The sequence below is a fragment of the Struthio camelus genome, chromosome 4, assembly GCF_040807025.1.
Source record: "Struthio camelus isolate bStrCam1 chromosome 4, bStrCam1.hap1, whole genome shotgun sequence".
NCBI lineage: Eukaryota > Metazoa > Chordata > Aves > Struthioniformes > Struthionidae > Struthio > Struthio camelus.
In genome coordinates, this window is record NC_090945.1 from 33,626,670 (window position 1) to 33,652,786 (window position 26,117).

The 26,117-nt window shown below is 39.3% G+C and overlaps 1 protein-coding gene across 10 annotated transcripts in view; it reads right to left on the reverse strand.

Moving 5' to 3' along the window:
* The window catches only part of INPP4B (inositol polyphosphate-4-phosphatase type II B), a 325,541-nt gene that overhangs the window by 119,801 nt on the left and 179,623 nt on the right, over positions 1–26,117 (reverse strand). For all 10 annotated transcript variants that reach the window (XM_068942137.1, XM_068942132.1, XM_009689286.2 and 7 more), the window contains exons 8-9: positions 11,637–11,687; positions 7,914–7,993 (exon numbers count right to left, since the gene is read on the reverse strand). In XM_068942137.1, the coding sequence (XP_068798238.1) occupies positions 7,914–7,993; positions 11,637–11,687 (131 nt within the window). The remainder of the gene's footprint in view (positions 1–7,913; positions 7,994–11,636; positions 11,688–26,117) is intronic.

Consider the following 26,117-nt stretch of genomic DNA (forward strand, 5'->3'; position numbering starts at 1 on the left):
CCGGCCCACAGGTACCTGCACATGCGCAGCACAGTACTACGTGGAGATACTGCGCCAGGCTGTCCAGCGGGATGGCTGCGCTGGCAGGGTGCGCAAGGTCAGAAACGCCGTTTCTCCGGAGCAGTGCCCCGATGACGAGTGTCGCTTCCAGCTGTGGGCGCGGGCAGCCCCTGCTCAGCTCTGCCTTGCACAGGCGTCCCCCCACTGGTTACCCGAGATCCAGGCACCAGAGCCCTGTCTCCCTGTTGGGCTCCTCCAGGTCTGCATAACCTTTATAACCTGCATGCTGGGTAAGGTCCCAGTTAAGTCAACCAGCTGTCTACCTACAGTACAGGTAAGCACAACCGTAAGTCTTTTCAAGCAGGGTCCTAAATCAACACTTTCCTTTCTTCCAGGAAAAATCTCAAAATATAGCTACTGCCAAGCTTCCAATTTAAATAATTCCTTTTGTTACAAGTCATTACATTCTTATTTGTGACTCAGTAAAATGCACTCCTCTTCCAGCTATACAAATTCAGTATGTTCTTATACAAGGCCTTGCAAAATACACATAACTCTTCATATTCTGCATGTGTGACTACTTCATTTGCTCTAAGCAAAATTCATTACTGACAATAAAATAAATTATTAAAACCCAACCAACTCCAGATAGCCTTGCAACCAAAGAACCCTATGTTAATAAACCAGCAAGTACATAAAAGTAAACATAGCAAGAAAGGGTTCAATGTCCAAAGGCACTTACGAGCAGAAGTACGTAATAATGTTGAAATGTATGAAAAATAATTTACATGTCTTTTGAATTAAGAACATTCCCTGAATTACTACCAACTATTGCTTGGACTTCATTTGTTTTCTCCTTCTTATGTCACAACCAGCATGCAAAAACTAGACTACCTCGACAGACAGACTATAGCAGCTCCAAGGAGAAAATGAATATAACAGTTGTTACCAAGTCACATATATCTTTAAAAATTAAGAGTGTGTTGTTAAAAGACTGACAACTTTTCAAGAGCCTAAAGTGTCTTGATCAAAGTGTCAAACATCTAATTCATTAGTAGGTAGACTTAAATACGCAACAAGCACTTTACTTTCAGGCCAGGGTAACAGCAAAACGTTGCACTCACTCGATTGCCCGAAGTAAAATCCTACCTTCCCTTTTCCTAGGGAACACATTTTCCTAAGGCCAGAGAGACCTGCAATTCTAAGAATGACCTACCGAAAACACTTCAAAATTACAGAGTAAATTAGAAGTATAAATGAAGGCTGAGCAAAACTGAGTTCAATTTGCAAATGAACTGATCAAAGCCAATAAAGTATGTCATTTGAGCAACAAAATAAAAACGGAAATGCTGGTAATGCTTTCAGGGCCCTCTTCTCCCTTTCTTTAGGGGACTAAACATTCCCCTCTCTCACTGCTGCTATCGTGGGCTTGCCCCCAGTACGAGAGCAAGCACTGTACTGCTTGCCTGCACAAGCAGCAACACATATTTGGAAGCTTTATCTATACATATTAAAAAGATATGACCGATGCAATTTTGCTTCTATCGAGACTTTCAATTTTTTTCCCCCAAAACTACTCCTGTTCTATTCTAGTAAGATATGTAGCATTACAATCTGAAACATGCAGCATCTACAAGAGAAGATTGTAGAAGAACAGAGTAAAACTAAACACTGGGACTGTTGCACTGTAGCTGTACTCCTTCCTCCACTTCTCTTTCATCTTCCCACATGGAAATGCTAAAGCACAGTAAAACAAAGCAAAAAAACAAAGCTTCTCTTTGAATGCTACAGGCATACAAATCAACAAAGAGCTCTAAAAATGTCCGGGGAGAAGTCATCATTAGCTGTGTTAGAGACTGTGAATTTAAAGTACCAGTGGTGCATGAGAGTCTTCAAACAACAGACATGCCGTGCATTTAAAAATTTCGAATAACACCATGAGATTAAAATTTTGTCTGAATGAAAATTAAGAGCAAGAAAAATAGAAATGATGCAATGGAAGAAATAAGCACACCGAAACAGGATGCAAATCTGTATGATATTATTTTGCACTAACACAAATGGTACTGTGTATGTATGCACCCATTTCATGCCGTTTGCCTGGCCAGAGAGCAGACAGCCTCACCTATGCATACTATTCAATCGAGCATCAGGAAACTAACTCATTAGCTTTAAGATACTTCATAATACGTTAGGTTAGTATTAGCTTACTTGCTGTACTTAAAGACAAAAAGTGCATTCTGTACTGACAAAATGCAGTCAGGACTGTCCCTGCCCCAAATTATTTACAGTCAGGAGACAAGATACACTACAGACCGCAGGAGTTCGGGCTTACACAAAGAAGGGATGACACCTTGAAAAACCTGCACAGGAAATTTTCTGATGGGGGTGGGCAGGAATACAAGAGCAAGAATAAATGAAAAAACGTGTCAATATGAAGAAGCCAAGTACGACCAACTCTAGTTGGCTTTGGGAGCTGAAAAATTGCCGAATCAGTGTTTCTGATTCTGCATCCTAACTTGCTACCAGAAGTTTTATAGCACATCTTCCAAAGGAAGCAGCCAATTATTAAATTTTAATTGTGGTCTAAAGAGGTTGAAACAGCTCCGGGACAAGGAGAGCCAATTCCTCCGTAGCTGGCCACAGAGAATCTGCATTTGGAGTATTACCAGTAAAAAGCAGACAAGGTGCTAGAACAACAATTTCTGAAACAGATTTAGGATACGCTACCACAGTGCGCAGTCTTTGACAGCAAAGCTGGTGAAGTTTCAGTCGGCCCTTAGCTACTCCTTCCAAGCCGTCCGCGTACTGCAGTGCCCCACCTACCATAGCACGTAGCCCTGTGACCCATCGCAGCCGGGGCCACCGAGACCCCATTGCCTCCTGCTGAGCCCTGGGGAGGTGGCTCTGCGTAAAACTGTATATATTTTGTATTTAAAGAAATACTTCTATCAATGCTAAAAGCAACATGGTTTATTTAACTCTGAGTCAAACCCAGAGACTTTTGATGATGTCTTGAAGTCAGCTCAGCTTTAACACCACAATTGCTTACTAATGTTTCTAATACTAATTTAAGTTTTATTATATCCTTGTAATTTAAGTTTGATCATATGCATCAGTTGGCTTAACCTCCCATGGCCTTAAAGACCACCAGGTTAGTGACAATTCCCTCAAATACGAGGGAAAGAAGTAGCCAGCACCAGCCCCAGCAGCTGGAATACACATCCACCTTAACACTTTGGGGAATAAGAGGTTGATGCCAGTATCCAGAGGGAAAGAAGGAAAGAGATCTTCACCAGGTAATGAGTGGAAAAACAGGTGAGCTTGATGGATTGAGAACTGCAGCCATTTGCCTGCGCTGCAACTCTCATTGACTCTCATTGCTGCATATTGTTGAATATGTAAATTTAGGCCTGCTAATTGGTTCCCATGGCCATACCTTTCTTCCAAAAAATGGCTCAAGAATACAAAGAAAAAGAGGAGCAGACTGTGTATTTGCATAGCGGTGTTAATTATAGATATCAGAGTGAACGACTGCCTGAAAAGCAAAATGCATGATTTTCAGCTGTTTCAGGCTAGCAAATGGCCCCTTTCTCCAATACATAATACACAACAAATGCAATTAGTGCAGATTAACATATATTATTGTCATAAAAATCATTTTTCCACCAGTGCAACATTTAGAATAAAACATCCTTATGTTTTTCAAACAAAATTACTGTACTTATATAGGAAAGTTGCTGTCTTTTGTCTATTCTGTGAAATCACAGCAGAGCCCATCTCAAACAGTATTGCTTCCAAACAAATCCACTAGTAAATAACATTTTGTTAGATTCCAAGACAAAAACACAGTGCTTTGCAGGATTCAATTCATTCACATTCTCATGGCTTCAATATAACGTTAAGTTTTGCGTCAAAACAAGTTTCTCCACAGCTCTCTTGCAGATCTTCCTGCCTTATAAAGCCAAGCCATTCATCCACTTCCTGTGGTGAATGACATGACGAGAAGTAGCAAAGGAACAATTTCAGGATGCAGAACAGGTAAGATGGGTTGTGCGCAGACTCAAACTCATTTTTAATAGGGAAATACAGCTAAGTAAACAGTATTTTTTAGTAATTGCTTGCTAAGGAAGTTATATACACCTAAACCATTGCAAAAACAATAGTGCTGCTTTCAAATTCTTTTTAGCTAATTAAAAACGGTGAACATAACTCACATTCAAGTGCAGTCACATATCTTTTGGTCCACTGAAATACGAGGTGGGTGGGTTTTTTTGTTTTTTGTTGGGTTTTTTTTTTGAGCTTCCAGAAAATAACTACAGTTTACCATCTTTATTTAAAGAAACAGATTTGGTCCAGCCCAAGGTTAACGAAAAGAAGAAAGCTAAAAAAATGATGGATAGTTAAAAGGCATTGTCCAAGAGAACAAAGCAACATAGAAAAACCAAGAAATAGTTTGATTACATTACTAGCCCAAGTGCAACCAGAAAACATTTCTGGGAGAATAGGAAAGCATCGGACACTTCCATTTGTCTCCTGGAACAGTATTTCTTCTAACTCTAGAAGTCTGGATGCTATTCCCATTAGTAGGAAAGATGGAACAAGAAAGGAGAAGAAAAAAAATAGACATAGAAAAGGTATTGACCCCTGTTTCATTGATTTAAACTCACACAGCATTGAGAGGTTTGGGACTTTTGAGAGCTACCACAGAATACATCATTTATACACATCCACAGGCTTCTGGTTTCTCTATGGTTAGCTCCATTGCTATAAAGTTTCAGCTCACAGGAAGCAAAGCCTCCGAGTGGTATTGATACTGTTCTGGTTTCATACTGAAGTAGCCTACTACACTTCTGCATGATCTATTGGAGAGGAGCATCCAAGACAGATGGATCTTAATTTCACAGAGAGCATAAAAGAGAACTATTATCTTTTGCCCTTGCTTCTTCTTACATGTAGCTTACTGGAAATCATACCAAAACCACCTGAGTTAAAAGGACCTTACTGGAATAGGGCAAACTACCTTCACTGGGGAACAGCTAATGGAAGTACTAATTGCTGGCCTTATACAAAAGGCCATAGACTCCAACCAAGCAAAAATCATTGTCCTGTTCTCTGCAGAAACATATTGTGAAAAGAATCTCTACACTGAGCTTTGAATCAAAATCAACTAACAAAATCAGTCTTAATTACCAAAACCAGCAATCTCTATTCTTAACTGTCATTTACAAAGGAAGGTGGATGCATGATTTTAATATTTTTATTGGATACATTGTAACATGTAGTCAATATTAAGACCTATTCTGCTATAGAACATGGCTTTTGTTTTATTCAACAGCCCATTTTATCCTGTTCATCATTACAACCCTATGAGAAAGCTGGAAACAAGTGGCATTGCATTACCATTGCAAAAAGAAAAATCCAAATCTGTAGAAGGCGTTTCTCTTCTTATAGATTGCATATTGGAAACTGCAAAGCCAAGTATCTAATGACTAAACTGCTCTGCCAACGTCTGTTCTGTACATTGCCTATATCAAAGCAATTCTACAAATTGACCTGTTCAGGCTCTGGTGATTAGACACAGATGCATATATCTGCAGTAAATATTCAGCGGGTCATAAGTTTAGAGCATCATTAGAGAAAAAGGACTATCACAAAACAGGAAACCCCCGGAATAGAAGTTCTTAACTCGTGTCCCTAATCACTGCCCAGGTACGCTGGTGGGGAAAGGGAAAGAGCAGAGCACCTTCCTTCAGCAGGAAGGAATTGTGGCTCTGTGCCAACCTTCCACAAAAATCCTCCACAAAATAACTCAAAATATAAGAACATTCCTTTAAAACATTTTGAAACTATTACGGTTTACCTCAGAAAGACAGTGACAAGACATAATATACAAATACAGTGAAAAATGGACAAGATTCTCTAATTAGACCAATATCTACAGGGTACAGAGCTAATCCTCAAATCTCTATTTCACATCTAATGTAGAGTGAGTGACAAAGGAACAGCTCAAAATCACAGGCACACCCTGGAATACATCCATCCAAAGTAAATCAACAAGAATTAAATAGAATAGCATGCTCTAGCAATGTCCTTGGTATATGCCCTGTCCTCCTGAGGGGTACTATTGTAATAGGCAACTGGAGGAAAGCAAGTTTAGGGGATCCAACTGCTCTAGTTAAACTGCCATTGAAGAAGGGTGAATAATTTCTCCCGCATTTCTGCTGCTGAATAGCCAGAACCAGAAAACAAATCCTACATTTAGAAGGTTAGGAATTTTTTTTTCTTAAAAATAAATATAGAGAGATTAACCCACTGGAGACTATCATTTAATGCATCCACAAACTAGTCTGAATTGATTTAATAGCTGTCTTTTAGTATTAGCTGCATAAACAGAACACACAGTACAAAAATATTAATTAAAAGCAAATCTGAAAAGGCTCAGAGTTTCAACACAAAGTAACCAGGCAAGCTGTCATTTATTGCTTACTAGTTACTTCAACTTTTGGTTTATAAATTAGATGAGTAACATATAAAGTACTGAGCCTTTCTAAACTTCCTGAGGCCTGCCATTCTGTCATATTACTATGACATCTGCCAGAGGCATTCTTTCAGACCTACGTTTCAATATGCTCGTCACAGAGGCAGACAAAGTTCCTGCTCCCAAAGAACTTGAGACGATTTGAAATTCTGTAAGAACAGACTCTTACAAACACTGATTTGTTATTTGGTTATCTAACCAAACATATCCACAGAGAATGGTCAGTTCCCATTTTATCTAATTCTGCTTTCTTTGTTAGGAAACAAAGTTATCCATTAGCTATCCATGGCATTTTATGTGATTGGGTGAAATAAAAATCAAGGCATTTTGTTGCACTGTAAACTACACATATGGCATGCAATTCCTATTCTTGTAATAAGAAAGCATGTGCAGTAATAAAGCCAAAGTGCTTCTAAAATTTTCTGTTCTAAAGTATGCAGAAACACAATGACGTCGGGGAGTTGCTCTGTGAAGCTTTCACGTGCCTATCCAGTAATCTCAAATAAACATCCATTGTGCTTGCACAAATCAGCTCTACAAAAATATGTGCATAAAAATATGTCCAGTGTATTAATTGTGAAAATCAAAATCTAAGAGGTTTCTCCTGTGAAATCATTCCTTTCCCTGGGCTTTGGGTGGCACCTGAGTAGCAAAGGCAAAAGGTAAGATGCAAGATGAGAGTCTGAGGGAGGCTGGGAAAGCAGCAAGTGTGGGAAGTGCTTTAATTTACATCTTGAGCCATGTAAGTCAGTAACTGAGGTGAAAACTGAACCCTTCTTCACAGCATTGCATTAACAAACATCTACTCAGCCCACTCCTAGTTCTGAAACTCTGGACCTGACTGTTCTGCAGCTCTGTACCTTGTGTCATTACACAGAATTGTACGTAATCCCACACATTTGAGTTTGATTGCATGTAACAGTGAGGTTGATTAGGAGACTGTAACCAACTTCACATGACAGAAGTCTTCACTCACTCGGCCCACTGTCTTTAAAAGTGCCTGCAACCCAAACCAGCAAACTCTACAGTATTAGTATTTAAATTCTTTAACTATAGGTGTCAAAAATTTGAGAAATTTACATTCCTTTCTAAAGGAAACTTTGAAAGAACATCTCTACTTCAAGTTCCCTGTAATTCTTCCACAGGGTACCACACCAAAGAATTCCTAACTTTTTCTAGTATGACACATAGCAAGCTCAAGCTTAAAGAATTGGTATTTCATTTTGTCTCTTTGCATAGGAGAAATAGAAGCGCTTGAGGTAGACATCTAATATACTTGAGGTAACGTAGAATTTCAAACACAGTGAAACAGCAATCATCAAACGTCATGGGTTATTCATTCGAAATAGTTTACATGCATAAAAAGACTTACCTCAAGGTAAGGGTCAACTGTTGCTCCTTTGACTTCACCAAGTCCCCTACTCTAAAAGTTGTACATCCCAGGAAGCTTCGCTATGAAACAAAGTGGAAAGAAAAGACATCATCTCCATTAATTTTTCAAGTTGTAATTGCTCCTTTTCAGTCCCATGCACGGAAAACTTTCTTAGGTAGCTAGCAAAATGTTACTTTGCAACATACTGCTTTGACACATTTCCCTACAGAAAGTTTTCGTGCATGTGACATGATTATTAATAATCTGTTGAACTCTAGTTTTATGAGCAGGAACCTTTCTCATTAAGAACGAATAGCCTGATAACCTGACAAAATAACAGGCTGTAAAATGTACAGCTGCAGGAAAAATTCCATTTAGTATAAGTATTTGCATTTTGGGTCTTTTTCTTTACTAAGTGATTTCTGCGTTACAAGAAACGTTAAACCTTCAGTGTTTTACTAGTGTTATTCCTCCTATCAAGCCCTTAGGCACTACTGGCTTTGTATTCCAAACATGAATATATTTGCTTGAAGAAGCTATTTTTATGCGAGTTCAGTACAGGTTAATAGAAATGTTATATTCCTCTAGAGTGGAGCAGCGCTTGTAAGTATGCCTTTATCTCTACTGTAAGGTGGACCCATTCATTGAGAAACGTGCTAATTCAATAGAATTTCTAAACCTAAGTTAACCTAAAACACTATATCTTTTCTTTAAACCAAAATCAGCTCCATGCATCATCAAGAAAATACTGCAAAAAGGAAAACATATTCATCTTCTTTTGCTTTAGATTATTTTTCACCTAATCCTCCTCACACCTCTACTGGATATTGGTAAAACCTCACTTAGTTAACAATATTCCTCTTACCCTGGGAACAGTGGGAAAGAAAAAAAAACAGTTTACAGCCATCTTCTATATATTTATCTTTTAAATGTACAACTTGGTATGACTTGTTATGAATCAATTATAATAAGATGAAAAGATTATGTTGATTTCTTTTGCAAGAAAATAAGAAATACAAAAGTTGGTGTTTATTACACTATACTAGTTTTACTGTATTATTGGAACACTAATCAAAATAAAGCTCCACAGTAAATTCAGTATGTTCTTAGATGGCCTAATTCAAGAAGAATCAAGTTTTTACTCTGAACCACCGCAGACTGCATGCAGACAACTGCTACCTTTGGGGAAAGGGAAGAGAAGATGAGCGTAAGAGCCTTTGGTGAAAACTGTACCCCGCCTTCTCGCAGGAAGGTCAGCTAGATGTTGACCAGTCAAATGTTGACAATAAAGCTCTACAATAAGATAGTTTTTCTAGTCTATAAAACATACAGTTCAAAGTACAATCCTTGATTTAGGTAAGCCATAACACTGGTCTCCAAGCTGGTAAATTAAGCCATTGGTTATGGCTCGCTCCAAAGAGTGACACAGGCTGAAAGCCAGGAAATCATTCCTTTCCCTGGGCTTTGGGTGGCACCTGAGCAGCAAAGGCAAAAGGTAAGATGCAAGATGAGAGTCTGAGGGAGGCTGGGAAAGCAGCAAGTGTGGGAAGTGCTGAATAGAAAATAAGAAAATAAGAAGGAAAAAAAGGCTTACAGGAAACAGAAAAACAGCATACCCATGAGCAAAGAGCACAAGTTAGTTTTTGCTGCCAAAATGAAATACATCCTTCTACAAAAAAGATACCCAGTGGGACTCACACGGTAGTACAGCCTCACTAGAACAAGTACAGTCCATCCTCCGCTACACCAGTCAGCGCAACAGCGGCTTTGTTTTCACTAAAACTCCATGGTGACATAGCCAGCTCATGTTAGTTATCTTGTTAAAGAGCACCCTTCTTTACATAGTGAGAATACATTCTGCAGCACAGCTTGTCTTCTAGCAGCCTTTATTCTGGCATTTCATGGTGTTTGAGTACTTCTGTTTGCAACCTCACCATTTGGAAAGAGGGAGAGTATGGACATGTGGAGCAAAACCGACACAGGTTTGGTCTCTCGGGGCTTCCACTTGCTCTACAACAGAGCTATAAACACATTTAAGAACACTAAGTAAGAAGTAATTCCTCATATGATGATTGTTAGCAGCAATAACACTGTTCTTCCATACAGAAGCTTTGGTCACTGTATCCACCAATCACCTCTGAGCGTTAGACTAGTTCTCCAGTGTCACAAGATTAAGGCTGTATAGTTTTATAGGTTTAAAGAAATCAATTTGTCTGCTCCATAGTCTTAAGCTTATTTGGAATAAAATTTTGTGTGCCTGACATAATAACGCAATTAGAAATTATCTGCAAAATTAAACAAAATTGTCAACAATCCCATGACCAAAATAATGAGAGTTATGCTAGTATTCAAGGGATGTAATTTGAAACGATGCTGGAGATTACTTTTTCTGAACTGATTTTGATACAAATTTTCTACCCTGGGCTGAACTGGCAGCCTACAAACTTTGCACATGTGACTTACAGTCTAATTTTCAAAGCTCTCTAACAGAACGGCTGATGTAATGCTAATCACAGAGCAACTTTTCTCTGTAATTTTGCAAGTGAAGTACTTAGGATCACAAATCTTAAGATATGAGCCTTGAATACTTTGATGAATAATCTTACCTAGCAAAAGAAAAAGTTTCTTCAACAGCTGTATGAAAAGTTTGAAATACATTATTGCACTAAGATTTAATTTACTGCCAAGCTATAGATTTTTCAAACACTAGCTGAAGTGTTGGAAACCATGCCAAGGAAGCCCCAGTAATACTGGAAAGTCAACGCCTTAGAAAAAAAATTTTTAAATTTTGGGTCTGATGTCCACCCCAGATCACTTGGTCTTTATTTAGCTACAGGCACAATCAGATATGAGCATCTAATAGCAGACCTCCTCTCATTCAGGTTGATAAAAGTGTCTCCAGGCAGAACTGGTTAAGTTGCTAGCTAGGACTACTACATCTATTTCACCGGCTTAACTAAACTTGGTTATATAGCACTGCGTAATATGCAATAATAAAAATAATAGGCATCATTATTATTCAGTGATTATTTTCCCTTCCAAATTTTGAGCTCATTTTTTTCTCCCACCTCAAAAAGAATGTCTATCTGCAAATTCCAAAGACACCGACCCCATTTCAGTAGTCTTCAGTATTTTGTCATCTATTGACCTCTGACTCTGAAGCAGTCCACGGAGCTGTTAAAAGCCACTTCTCAAGAGACTTCAGAATTCAATAGCCTAAGTATAGCCTGGAGGCTTTTATACAGTTCTAGCAGGACTAGTCTTTCCCATCCCCAGGAGGCCTCCATATTACCTGGGAGTAGCTAGCCTTCCCAGGAGCAACATCAATTCCTTTGCCAAAAGCAATCCAGACCTACACAGAAGAAAACGCGTGCTTCGTATATCACCAGTGTAATCTCTTAATCAGAACCCAACAGAACTGTGCATGAGCACAGCTGGATGGCATGAGCACAAGTCTAGATGGCTGTGCTTGCCTCAGGATACTTGCACTTGAAAAGGATTTTCAAGAAATAAGTGCATGGGATGTCATCAGTCACCGAGTCCACTACTCCTGCCATGATTCTTTATTCATTCAACTCAACCCCAGCTATTAAAAAAAAAAAAAAAAAAAGCCTGTCAGCTTTAATATTTTAGCAGTTAGGCAGAATACCATTTCTCTTCGTTGGGCGTCTGTCTCTGCTGATGAAGTGAAAGAAAAAACATTAATGAACAAAAATTGCTTACTCCAACATCTGCTCTTGGCTCCTTGTGATCAGGTAGGACACTGGTACGGACCTGAAAGGAAAAAAAAGCAAGCAAAACATCACTCTCTGTTTTTCCTTTCCAATAACAATAAGAGAACTGCTCGTGCATTTTTTTCTCCTGATACTTTGCACAATTTAGAATCAATTTTAAAGTGATTCATACGTGTGTGTGTGTGCGTGTGCGCACACATATGTGTGTGTGTAATTTCAAAATAATCAGTTAATAATTTAAGCTCAACATCTTCCAGTTTCTCTGGAGAAGGAATGAAGTCTTGGTTCACCATTACCCCATTTATCATCCTGCACTTTCCTGATTCTCTGTGAGAGGCCAGGCTGTGCTCAGTTGTTTTTTTCCTTAAAAATCAGACTCTTTGGCTATAACATGCTTGCCAGGCTTCCTCCTCTGGAACCAATATTTTCAATAATGCAAACAAGTAGCCTTAAGCAAGAGAGGATTATATTGTAAAATTACCTATACACATGCTCGCATTTCTTCTGTCAAACTGTTTTAAGAAGACATCTTTAGTTAAAGTGGTGAAGTTTAGTTGTACACAGAAATCTTTACATTGATGTTCACTATACAAATACACAGCTAAATTGCTTGGCCATTTAACCTACTCTCATGTAAACGCTTAGCATAAGATACATGTTCTTTTCCAGCTCCAGGAAGACAGACATTTATCTCTCCTCCTCTTTTTTTCCTCCCCCTCTCTCTGGGTCTCACTTCTTTCAGCATTCTTGTAGCATCAGTGGAGCTGCTGTAAAGAAAGTAGTGCTTTCCCTATAACCATTTCTTTAGTTTCTAGAGTGTCCACTTTGTCAATGAAAGTATACAGCAGAATAAAAAGGAAGTATTCCTCCAAATAGGTACGTGCCCTGGTGGGCTGGTCTGCAACAGATAACCTGATCCCCAGTCCCATTCCTGCATGACCCCATCTCCTCTCACTACTTCCTGAGCATCTTGAAGGTGATGGACACTTGCAGACACTCACAGAAGGAAAAGCCTCTGCGTTCTCCCACACCTGGGACTTCCAGATGTCCCTGCACTTTCTACAAATGAAGCTGCCTTAGACACATAACTCCCTTCATTTCACAAGAAAGAGGGACAATCTAGCTTCCCCTTATTACTATATTTCCCCAAATACTGTACAGGTTTTATATATATATACACACATATATATATATATGTGTGTATATATGTGTTTACATAATTTTATTTTGTTACATGTTAACTGAGAATACAATATTGATTAAACAATAAAAGTGAGATTGAAAAGCCTAAGAAAACCTCTGTAACACCCCTCTCACATGGTCTGCTTCAGCCAAGACAGCCCACAAGGTTAGCTTGCTGGTTCAAGGATGCCCTATTCAGCCACACACAAGGAAGGCATCTACTGAGCATTCACATCTGGCTGCTTACCTAGCCTAAATGAGAGAGAGCCATTTACAGCAAGGTTCCCCAAGGACAAATTTTGGGCTTGATTTCAAAGACAGACTCAAACTCACTTTGTAGCAAATCCATCAAGAAAAGACCCACTTTGTCCTATGCCCTCAACTGTCTCTTCTCAATTCTTTTATTCCAAATCCAACTTACTCTACATAAAAAAAACCCTGTCCTTTAAAACAAAAATAAAGTTCCTGGTTTGTTTGTCATTCTAAATACGACAGGCTGTTGGAAGGAGCCTTCCAACAAACTGCTGCAGAGATATGATAGATGATAGAACCAGAGCTTTGCTCAGAAAGTTCGTGCCCCTTCATTTTCCATAGGGAGAACAATCTACCCCCCCCCCCCCCCATCCCCTGCAAAAGCCTGAAGACAGTAAAGAAATGCTATAATTAATGAGGGCCAGTATACTTCAACAATCTGTAAGAAGCCTTATTTAGATGTAATTTTATTCTCAGATTTTTTTGCACTAACATAACATTAGCAATTCTAAGGCACTTGGCTTTTCCCCATGAGTACTAACTCTTCAAAACAAAATCCGTATTTCAAATTTACCTATAAACAGCTCAAGTCACAATTGAAAATAGATTACTGATGTTTCCTTGTTGGTGATACCTGTCTTACCCTCCTGGGGACTGGGGGGGGAGGGGAGAGGGGGTGAGAGGGGGAAATAAGAAACAGATCTACTGTAAGTTAAAAGAAATGAAGGTGTGTGGGGTCCGTGCCGGGGGTGGGGGGTGGGGGGGAACTATCTCTGCTTAAGGAGATAGAAATCAGTGCAATGTGCTAGCCTAAAATAGCTAACATTGGGCCCTACACAGAAGGGAATTCTCTGAGCATTACCCTCACTTCTCTGTGCACATGCATGCACGCATGTGTACACACGCGCACGCACGCTTCAAACACACAGCCATCCTTATGGTGCCTAACATGAGGTGCAGTCTGGTCTCTCTCATGTTATATATTGATTGAGTTCCCAAATACAAATTGTCAGAATACTACAGGTAACAGAGTGCACATGGGCTCCCGCGCGAACCTTCACAAAGAGGGGGTGCAAGGAAAAAACTAATCCAGAAGAAAAGCTCTAGTCTCAAACCACAGAGTAAAACTGAAAAAGGAACAAAGAAACAGAGCGTTCTGAAGAGTAAATGTCCTCCCAGTACATTACTGACTAAACAAACTGCTGTACTGTTTTGAAACGTTGTCATAAACCAACATTTCCCTAATGCCCCCAACAGTATCCTAAAACTACAAAATCTAAACACAAACAAAAAAGGCAGATTTTAAATCTCAAACATCCATTGCTGTCTTAGAATTTTATTTTTCTCATTATGTACTTTAGGATTTTTCACTAAAAAGTAAACCTCTGAATAATAAGTTTATTTAGGACTGGAGTGAGACTGAACTTCCCTGGAAAAAAACGTATGTTACACTCTCAACTTCCGAGACAAAAGATGTACGGAGAGAGCAGAAAAAAAGTAAGCAAGAAGTACAGCTTGCAAGCTAGGCCAAGTGCAAAATATTTACAACGAACATTCATCCTAGTGAACTAGCGTTTATAATATAGTACAGCCATTTTGCACACATTGCCATTTGTAACACCAGAACAAACACAAGTGCACAAGAGTGAATGCTGATTGTGCATTTCCATTTCTTTAAATCACATACAGAACCATAAGGGAAAAGAAAAAGAGAGAGAGAGAGAGAGAGAAAGAGAGAGAGAGAGCATGAGCATGCAAGTACGAACAAGTAAGTATCCATCCTTATACTGTTCTAGTGCATTTATCACAGATATATCTAAATGTCAAATTTCTCTAGGTATAAATGCTAAATTCAGCTTTAATTAACTGTCCTTTAGTATAATGCAGCTTTATACGATGAAGAACAACATTTCTTTTGGTCGTTTATGGCAGCCTGTGTCACATCCACACGCTGCCAGCGTTCAGAAGAGCGAATCGTTATCATTACTGAACCTTCTCTGGTACGAGAAAAGTGTATCGTTACAAAAGAAAAAAAACCTTTTTCTCCACATTCCTTTTAACATCTCACTGGTAATTAATCCACTAGAAAAATCTCACTTCTTATTTCAGTGTTTTGCATCTGATAGTTAAAGCCTTTGCTCTTCAGTTTATGACCAAAGGCCACATTTGCAAGTCACTTACATTCTGCAAACACGTAACGCTAGAGCCCTTTCTCAGTTACTCCAGATTTACCTCCTCGTATCACCACCAGCTTCCAGCAGGTTCACAGCACTTGTTGGCTGTTGAAGCGCTCTGTTCAGTTACCACTGTTACGTCCTCCAGCCATCTCACAATAACTAGGTATTTACCACACCAGGCAAAGCATAGGATAAGAGAGACTACCCAAAGTGCTCATTGACTTACGCTCTTTAAAGCCAGCGCCTTCTAGGAAGGCGCTCACAACTTTACTCCCTCAGTGCAGCTTTGGCAGCGCTATAAGAAAGCGACATGTGCAGGTCATTTCACTCACGCTACACCTGGAGGCGCTCCGAGACAGTGACTATCTGCACCAGTCTTGCCCTCACAGCCCCTTTTGCACAGAAGGCAGGCACCAAACTCTGCGGACACAACCCCACTCCACAGAAGGCTCATATGGACACTTGGTCACCGTCTTCTCCACCACTGACAGGCCAGTCCCACTGCACAACCCTTTAGTCAGGGAGTAACTATGTTTCTTCAAAATTATTCAGTCATAGAAGCAGGAGCCTCATGCACGTGTGCTGGAAGAGCTGGAACTGGTACTTCGATTCTGCAGCAATACTCACCAGCTTTTATATGACAGATCCCATTCCAGCACCCATTGCAAATTTATTTGTAAAAGATGTTGATGAGGGACAGCACGTTTACCAATTATCTCCCTTCATCAAATAGATTAGCAATTTGCTAAAAGTTCAATCAACACAATGAAGTCAGGAAAGGAAAAAACTTCATCAGTCCCTTGTCAGACACCTGTTCATGGGACTGAGGACATGACGCTACGACAATCGCTTTCCAACCTTTATTGCACAATTATTCCTAAGAGTCCAAGTAAACTAAAAAAGTAATTCCTTCCTCAGTAGGCATATCTACAGATCCAAAGCAACTACAATGCCAAAGGAAATGCTGCTCTCCAGAGATACTAACAAATATTAAAACTGGACAAATTTGAAAACAAGTAAAGGGAAAGTGAATGTTATCCACTATACTGCCATGCTTTTGTAGTGGTACACTTTCCTTACTATTTATGTTTCCAAATAATTGCCTGATACCATGTTAAAATTTCAGATCTTTATTTACCAGAACGGGCTGAGTAGAAGGGCAGGAGTATCTGCATACAGTTGGATACTTTTTATAGGCGTTATTAAGGGACTAGATAGTGACTCTTGCAGAAACATTCATCTCTGCAGCAGTGAGACTACCTACTACTTCCAGGCACAATTTACAAGAAAGAATAGAAAATAGAAAAAAAAGGCTAATAGAAAATATAAAGTTCTTAGTCTCTAACAGGCATCACAAACTGCTTTCCTTCCCAGCTTGTCTGCAGATGAATAGCTTTCTGCTTCTCTGTGGAGGCTGCATCTTTGTGTGCTTTCTAGAGATGTGTAGGTGTGCCTCAATTGCCAACACACGGCACAAGACAAGCATCAGATCCCCCTGAGCAAAGGCTAAGGTCAACAGGATTTGACTGCTTACTTGGGGCATACTCAGGTATACAGACAACAAAGAGAAATAAACCAAAGCCCAGGTGTTTGCCTGCAAACACATTTTTCTTTCCAGCTAGGGCATATGACCACACCTGCCTTCACAAAATTGAAAGCCGTACTTCAGAAATAACATATCGATAGGGAACTCTCTCTGCAATGAGTGTTTCACAAAAAACAAGCCACCTCTGCAACATCCAAGTGGAAGCTGGGATACGACAAGTAAAAGAAAAATCTATACCTTATGAGAGCTTTGTGACATGCTGCAGCCAATCAGATCCATCAAGGCTTATTAACTCAAGGTAATTGCTAGCCGTACCAGAGCTATAATGCCTTGCATCGTGCCTTTGGGCAAAACGCTACCAGCCATACCCATACCATGGGTGAACAGGAGCTCAGACCGCCGGAGGACGTCAGCGCTCAGGTACTCGGCCAGGCTCAGAGCTTCAGCTGGTGCCGCTGTTAGTCTGTAAAGTGCCACACAGCACTAAGAACTGCCTGTACTGAAGACATGCTGGGAGGGAAAAAAAAGATTCCTATCAAGTTCCTACCATTGCTGTTTTCCCCACCAAAGGGCTAAGATCACATACGCAACTTCTTTCCCAGTATGACCTAGAACTGAAAGGCAGAAAAATGAAAATCATGTACTTGAAGCATAGTTACAACAACATCACAATATCCAAGTCTGTTCATTTCCACAGCTATTCATATGATAAGCAACTAATCCTTAAAGACAAAGGCCCAAGTTTGATTTATCTCTTGCCAGCAATGCAAATATGAAAAAACTGTCAAATCTAGCCTTATAAATCTAAATAATCTTAACGTTTTCAGTGTATGCAATGAAAAATGGAAGTAGGAAAACTGTTTATTTACCTCATTAATATAGTATACAGCATGAGCATTAGCTTTTTTTTAAAGCTATTTGAAACAGTATTTTTTTCCAGTGAAAGATAAAGATCTGTCAACTGTAAGAATATGTGAGAGATTAAAAGTGACAAAGAAAAGTGGTTTCTGTAAGTTGAAGACAATTAACATTTGAGCCTTAGCATCATTAAAAATAGATGTTCTTCTGCTATTAGTAATTAATTTACTCTTTGTTGAGACCTGGGGTACAGCTACTCTGCTGATATCAGTTGCTGCTGTTTCATTGCAGAGCAGAAAAAACCATACACTGCTGCACCCAGTTAGCCCTTAAAGAATTAAGGCAGACTTACGCAGCAAAATATTCCTCTTTTGCATGATGAAATCATTATCACTTATTCTGTGAACAGCTGTTAGCAAAAGATGACCCTTGCTCTGTGGTTGCAGTGCACAGTTTGCCTCAATGAAGAAGGAACTATGAGTGATGGCTCAGCCATTGCAGGGGGCTGAAACAGCATCGGGTCACAGAGCTGCCGGCTGCAACGCATCCGGCCGCGACGGGGAAGCGACACAGCAGCCACCCACCCACAGAGTCCCCCGCAGGGGAAGTGTTGACTGGCTGCTTAGCAGTCAGCCGCCTTCTAAAATTCAGATTGTTGCAATCATTATAATGACTGATGGTACTGCAACAGCGAAACACCAGCATTTTCTCTGTCTCACGGTTCTTTTGAACAAAGCCCAACCATGTTAAAATACGTCATGTGGTCTTACGCGAGTACTAGATAGTAGGCATTTCCTCAGTTAAATTTTTACATGCTGCAGCATCATGCTTCAGGTATTCGGTTTTTACAAACAGGCAGTACGCCCTATTACTTTCAGTGGGTCACCTGGTCTTTGCCACGGTGATTTCAGGACACCACCCCATGCAAGAGCTTTTAAAGTCTACTGCACACTGAGAATAGTCTGCAAAACGTGAAGAGTGCAAATCCCACTGCAAATGCTTGGGATGCCTGTTATTCCATACTTGCTTTTGCTGCAAAATAAAATCACAGAAGGCGAATTCTAGCTTCTGTCAGCAGGCTGGTGATGGTTCTTAAGCTTTTTTGGCTCTTCATTTATACGGACTAGCCAACAGGGAGGTACTTGCTCAAATCCAAACACCTCAGGCTTGTTATTACAACTCCACCGTCGGAAGAGCGCTGAGACAGACTACACAACCCAAAAAAGCAGCAGCACTCAGCTGCTCTTGAGGAACCTAGACATATTAAAGTGTCACATCCTAAAGAATATTCCAGAATGATGGAGAAAATAAGACATGGAAATCTAAGGGTTTTTTTGTTTTTTTAATTTGGTCTAGCTGAGCACATTGCTTTAGCAAAACATGACTGATCTGGTAATCTCACAGTTTGTCTCAGTATCCTGCCTCCCTGAAGCAGTGCACTCTAACCCGAGTGCTCTCAAGCAAATTTTCAGGGAAATACACCCCCTGCCCCAGAATGAAAGCGTTCAGCATTGCTCGCGGGGCCGGAGGCAGCTGGACAGCAAAAATCTCATTTTGCATTTCCATATAGAGCATTAGAGAACCTGTGCCAAGAAACCACGCTAGAGAAGCCAAGGAGAGAACTTGTGCTCTAGTCATTTATTCCACAGGATGCTTGAAAGGACACAGGCCAAGGGTGGCGAGATGCACATACAGCTGTCTGATGAACAGCTGAAGAGTTTTACTGTGCTCAGTCTCACTGAGGTATATGACTCAGCATAAATTAAGGCAAATATTGCTGGACCAATCCGATGAGCTTACTAATGAGAAAAAGTTATAACAACAAAACCTTTTGCACCAAAACTTGAGTAAAAAAATCTCACTATGACTCTGGATACCTTGCTAAAGTAAGTTGAAACGCCCAATTTTTTCTTTACTGAAAAGAGTCTGTTTCTGCATATGTTAAACCCTGCATGTCATAGTTTGCATCTATTTGCTTAAAAAACACATTAAGTTCTTCAGAAACCTTACTATAAATGAAAACATGCCACCATTCGCAGGGATGTGCAAGTTACTTAAGAGATACAAAGTTAGTATCTGCATTTAGTATAGGTATTGCCAATACTCCCAGTTCTTAAAGGCTGCAACCTTCGCTCAAACCCTCTGTCAGTTCCTGGAGGCATTGCCTACTGAGGGCTTTATGTTCAGCGTTTTGAACAAACTATTTTTATGTAGGAAGCAGAACTAACCATCAACTCCCTGAGGAGGGAGAAGCAACAAATTGTCATTAGACTTCCCAAAGAGAGAGTTAAAGGTTTTATTTTATTTTTTAAATGAATTGCAGGGTAAACAGTTTACAGGAATTCTGCTCTGCCAGTCAGTCTCAACCTTCTCTATCTTCTACTCAACAGCTACATTAGGGAATTCCAGGAGGGAAGTTACCACCACAGGCAGTTGCAGCAGTGTTACCCTCGGAAAGAGCCTTTGTGAAGGTTTAAGAGGAGTAACGTGATTTCTGCCATGTCTGTGCCACGTTGACAAGCAGAGCCCATCAGTCAGGATTCTGGACATCAGCGGGAGACACGTTCCAAGAAGCAGAGAAAACTGCTACAGCTCTACTTCATCTAACAACGGGCAAATGGTATACAACACTTTCTGACTAATCATACCTCCCTCACAAGTAGCAACAAACATTTAAAAAGCAGTCAAGAATCTAGTTTAATTAAGAAAAGAAATAAAAGTAACAGCAATATAGGACTGTAAGACCACCAGATGATTAAGTGCAATATTTTACTATTATGGACACAACCTAATGAAAACCCCTATCATGCGTTTTTGGACTACACCTTAAAATCATTGGAATTTCTGCTCCCACTCTTCTGACTGGAAGGCCGTTCCTGAAACTACTGCTGAAATAGTTCAGAGTCATTTTCTAATTTGCATCCTAACATTATTCATGGAGATTTTATATTAATCTTCTCTTCTGCTAACATTGCCTTTTAGCTAAGTAATTGTTTTCTCTTCCTCATACTGGCCTCCTGATGCATTCACACCAAAGCGACCATATCACCTCTCATACTTCATTGTATTAGGCTAATAAGCCAAGCTTTTCTAACACACTTGAATATACAAGAGGCTTTCCATTCCCCAAATCATCCTTCCTGCCCCAATTCCAACTCAGTTCTTGAGTATCATTGATCAACTTACAGTTTTCCAGGTAAGGCCTAACTTGATTTGTCTGGGAATCTTACTCGCCCCTCTCACTGCTGTATTAAACCTGCTGTTCAGTCATGCTTTGATCAACTAATTTACCTGTGTTCTTCTTTATCTCAGTTGTTTCCAATACATGAAGTCTTAGCTCATTCAAAAAGTGTATGTTAGTACAGAAAGCAGAGCCCATGTATCTGGAGACTGCTGAACTTCATCCAATTTCTATTACTGCTGACTCTGAGCTCCTCAGTCCAGCATCCCAGTTCCCTTAACTGACACTACCCTTTTTCTTAGGGGATCAGGAGCCTTCTTCCCAAATCTGATTTTGTTCTAGTAAGTAGAAGATGGACAAAGTCTTGCATGCATTTCCAGAAAGGTAGAGGAAAATAATATTTATTGCATGCTTAATGAAGATTTCTCTTCTGTAACAGTGCATAACAGTGTTTAAAAACAGCAAGAAAGTTGCAGGGAGGGCTGAAGTCTGGTGGCCACATTACCTAAGGGACAGTAATTCTCCTCTGATCTGGATAAACTCTCTCATCAGATATATCATTCTAGAAGGCACAAAATATGGATTAGACAAATGACAGTAGATTTTTTTTTTAAACAACCAATCTTTGAGTGTGCTCTGACATTGCACAGCTTTTCTTTTTTTTTTCTTTTCTTTTTTCTTTGTTTGTTTTAAATAAAGTCACTGCTGACTTCAGAACTGATCCGAAGACAGTTGAAGTCTCACCTCTCCCATAGCCCTTAAGCATCTACTTTAAAGGCAGAAATCTCCAGATTGAGGTTTTGGGCTTCAAAGAGTGGTCATACTCTGGTATACACATATCAGCACAAAGGACAGTTACCTGCCTACAGTCTATGTTAATCACACACCCCTCCTGTTTACTTACCTGTTCTTCCCACCTATAACAACTTACTTCCAATCAGCACAAAAAAATCCTTTTGCATCTACTGCAGAAAAACACCTCCAAGTAGATATCACCAGTGTCTTATTTATTTCTGCAACAAACTAAACATACTTTTGTACATACAACACAGAGGGAAAAGCAGATATCACAAAGTTTTTTCACTGTTCAATACTTGTAACAGACAGACAAGTATGTGTGAACACTTTTTTTTTTTTTAAAGTGAAATCACATTCATAATCACTTCCATTAAAAATGCACGTGATTTTGATCTCAAAAATCATTTTACAGAAATTTTGGTTTTCCTTGCTGTGCTTAATTTCCATATTAAGATAAACCTTTTTTCCCCTCAATATATTTTCAACCTTTTTTTCCTCAAGCATAGCTGCAATCTGCAAGACACGGCAATCCTCTTCCGTAAGATTAAACTCCTGCCAAACTCTTAGCTAAAAGTGAATAAGCTGTAAGTGCTCTACTTTGAGACCAATAAGTAAGGTCAGTAGAGTGACAGTCATGTCTGACTGTGGCAAGCAATTAAATTTTAATTCTCACAAATCAAAGTGTGAATAAAGGTGCTAGGTGAATATTTTGAAGTACTTACTTGTATGCTTCTTTCAGAATTTATATACAGACCATGCAAAGATCCTGAGGCTCAGAGTGAATGAACATACTCAAATATTTGCACTAGTTAACTCCCCCCTCCCCCCAAAAAATTTTATTTTGACACTGAAAAGTGGAAATTTTCCAGGACTGTTGCAACTATCTTTTATTAGCAAATAACTGATTTCCATAAAACATTAGGAACAATATTCTTAGCCAAGAGGTTTAAGTCTGAAATTTGACCTTGCTTACATTTTAAAAAACTCATTTATAGATTCTGTCTTGCTTTTATCCTGTAAATCGTCTGGAATTTTAGCAAGGCAATGTTTGCTGGGAAAGATAGTGCCTGTTATTAGACAAGCTGACATGAGATGAGGGAAGAAAGTTTTCAGGCAGAAGGTGGTCTTTACAGACTCAAGGAAGCTAGTGTGCCTGAGCACTTGTTTGTTTTTTTCCATCATACCCACTCGTCTAATGGGTAGTAATGGGCTGCCTCCCTCCCTTCCTTAGACCACCACGCTACACAGTACCACATATAAGAATTGACACAAGTTAAGTAAGAAAGCAGATGCTCTCTCCATGATCTTTTCTGACATTTCAAAAAAATCAAGTCATCTCCGTTCTAGCCTGCCAGATAGATAATTTCATTGCAGTATCAAAATATCAGCCATGACACTACAGCTTATTAAGCAAAGCTGTCGCAACCAGGAGATGGGAAAGTTATAGCAGAAAGTCCTGCCCCAGCTTTTTCCCTTCCCCTTCACCCAGGGCGCTCCCCTCTGCTGCCTCCCTTGGTCCCCAGCAGGTGACGGTCCCTGCTCACTCACTCTTCCTTTCCACAGCAACTGACACGAAATGCTGTAGGATGCAGAGATTTAAGGCACTATCATGCCTCAGGATAAATACAAAAGGACACCAGGAATGGTAATCAAAAGTTTTGAAGGAGTATATTTCAAAGCCACTGCAGAGAAACTGCGGTTTTAAAGGAAACAGTATGGGTAAATAACCTTAGCTAGGCACCCTGAGCATCAGTCAACTGGTTAAAAAGTTGTCTTGGGGAGGCATATGAGGTTCTATTTAATTTGGGTTCAGACCTACATCAACTGGCTTATGGCCCAGACTCATATTTTAAATCATTATCAGTTCTCAGACCAAAATGAATATTAGGAATTCGCTAAAAAGTGAGTGTACAGCGAGAATAGGGGAGAAAGAGCACATTTTAACAGTAATGCTTTTCTGTCATGTAGATTAGATGACACTGATTTTGTTTCTGTCTAAATAAATCAAAGGAAAAAATACATCTTGCCATAGATGCTGGAAATTAGCATCATTTTTAAAGGCTGAGTACAGATACTGCAACATCTCGAGAAGGACTTTTGCAAACAAGCTGAAGCTCTACTTCATAAACAGTACACAAGAACAGCCCCACATTTTCAGAAGTACAGCCTATATATCCAAACAATTTCAATTAATAAACTGTACAGTAACACCACCAGTTACACTTGGGCACAAGAAATCTGGGAAAGCTCAGGAAACAGAGGCTTTAGCACAGTGACCTGTTGTTCATCTTCCTTTTCTCCCAAGGACAGAGCAGCCTGCAGCTTTTCCTCACCTCTACCCTAAGAGGGAGAAGAATCCTTTTTCCCAGCACAGAGAATAATTATTTACGAAAGAAAAGTATTTTAATGCAATATGAGTTACACGAACAGTATTTATACAGGTAAAATATGGTCATCTGTTCAGGTTCAAGACAGGTTGTAATATAGTGCACTGAAGAGCATATTATCCTATATGCTGCCAGGACGGCGGCAGTTCTAGATAACTAATGTTCAGAGGTTTCCCCTTCCACAACTCATATTTAAAAGTGAAAGAGAAGATATATGCAACAGAGAGAACAGCCTATATGTAAAATAATAAATAAACTGCATTTGTAGAGCGTCTTCCAACTCATCCAATAAATTCTGTAAAATGATTACAGGCCCTCAGCAGCCACCGCGATCACGCATTAGTTGCCGAAACTCAGCCATCTTCGAGCTGGAACCTTTTAAAAAAAAATTAGGAGGAACACAAAACTGCACTGGATAAAACGCATGCATTTTTATCCAACAAATTCTAGGAAGCATCTCAAGGCACAAACTAATTTAAAATGAATGTCAAGGCTCATGTGCCTAGTTTTCTAATAAAGCCCATGCAATCTGCAGCATTAAAAAAGTCATACCAAGCTGAAGAGCACAATTTCATTCAGAAGCAAACCACACATTAAAAGGAAAAAAAAAAAACCCACAAAAACAAAACCACATCCCCCCCACCCCTAAACAAGCAAAATCCCCACACCTTTATGGCTTCTGCTTTTCATGCTACAGTTAATCAGTCCGGATGCTCATCTAGAACAGTAACAGCAGTATCTACACACAACATGGCCAAAAAGAGAAGATGAAAATGTGACTCAGGCAATGAATATTAGATAGATTTGGACAAACTCTAGTTAACGCTGTAATTTGTTCCACCTACGAGTGGAACAAATAATAGTAAGATGACAAAATAACCAATGAGAAAGAAGTGGATACATGAAAAATAAAATTCAGAATCAGTCAGGTTAGTGCAGTTCCAAGACTTGTGTCATAGTGCTCTTCTGGCATCACCAACTTGAAGTATGCATCCTTACAGGGGAGACTAGACTCTTCCCACGTTACTAATTTAGTCCGTTTTATCAAAGGATTTCTTTTTGAATAATAAGGTTTATTTATTGCTCTCATCTCAGAAGTTCAAATTGCCAATAAAAAGCAAGGGCAAACAGATAACTGCCTTCTATGGATTGTGTTAAAAGTTGCATTAGTCAGCAGCTTCCTCCCAACCACTCTAAAAACTATTTTTTAACTGAAGACCACAAAGAAATTTGTATATAGGATAGATAAAACTTCTAGAAAAATATGCTACAAAAAGCTCTTTGTAATGGTAAATGTTTCGGTCCCATATTAACTTTATTAATCTTAAGATAGTAGATGTTCACTTATAGAAGGACTAACTTAATAAAATTACTTTTCCATAGATGTATGCAGAGTAGTCAAACTTTGAAAACTAACACTATAGCCTAATTAATTAAAACAAAGAAAAAAAAAAGAAAAACTTCAGTTATTTTTGGATAATAAGTATAGCTATCTCTCTGTTTTTTAACCTGAATTTTAGTGTCAAAATTCACCAGTAAACTAACAGTACAAGAGTTAACACCTCAGAACAAACATGCTGTTCTCACTTCAACTTTTATTTACCCCATACTCTCTGGTTTGGCATGTTCAAAAGCTTTCAATGGATGTGTTGACACTCATTACTACAGGTATAAAAACAGGCAAACTGAGGAAAAATTATCATTTTAAAAGACAGCCAGTTGAACGATCCAGAGTTAGTAAAGCATTAGGCAATCCTCCTTCTCTATGAATCTACTTCAACTTAATACTGATCCAAATTTGACTTTCTAGCAACTAAATTGTCAGTATCAGTCTAGTTGCCAAATGCAACTTCTCATACGACTAAAAAAGTTGAAATCAACATTAATTAACCTACAGATAGAAAGCCCAAGAAAGGACAGGAATAGCCTCACTCATTCTACAGGCAATCCTTCCCACTTAAAGTGGAGAAACATGAGAAATGGGTTCAGCAGGAGGAGGAGGAAGAGCTGAAAGGTCCTGAATCAGGCAAACATTCTATTTTAAGGTATTATTTAAGCCACTATCTAAACCTCATTGCTATCTCCAATG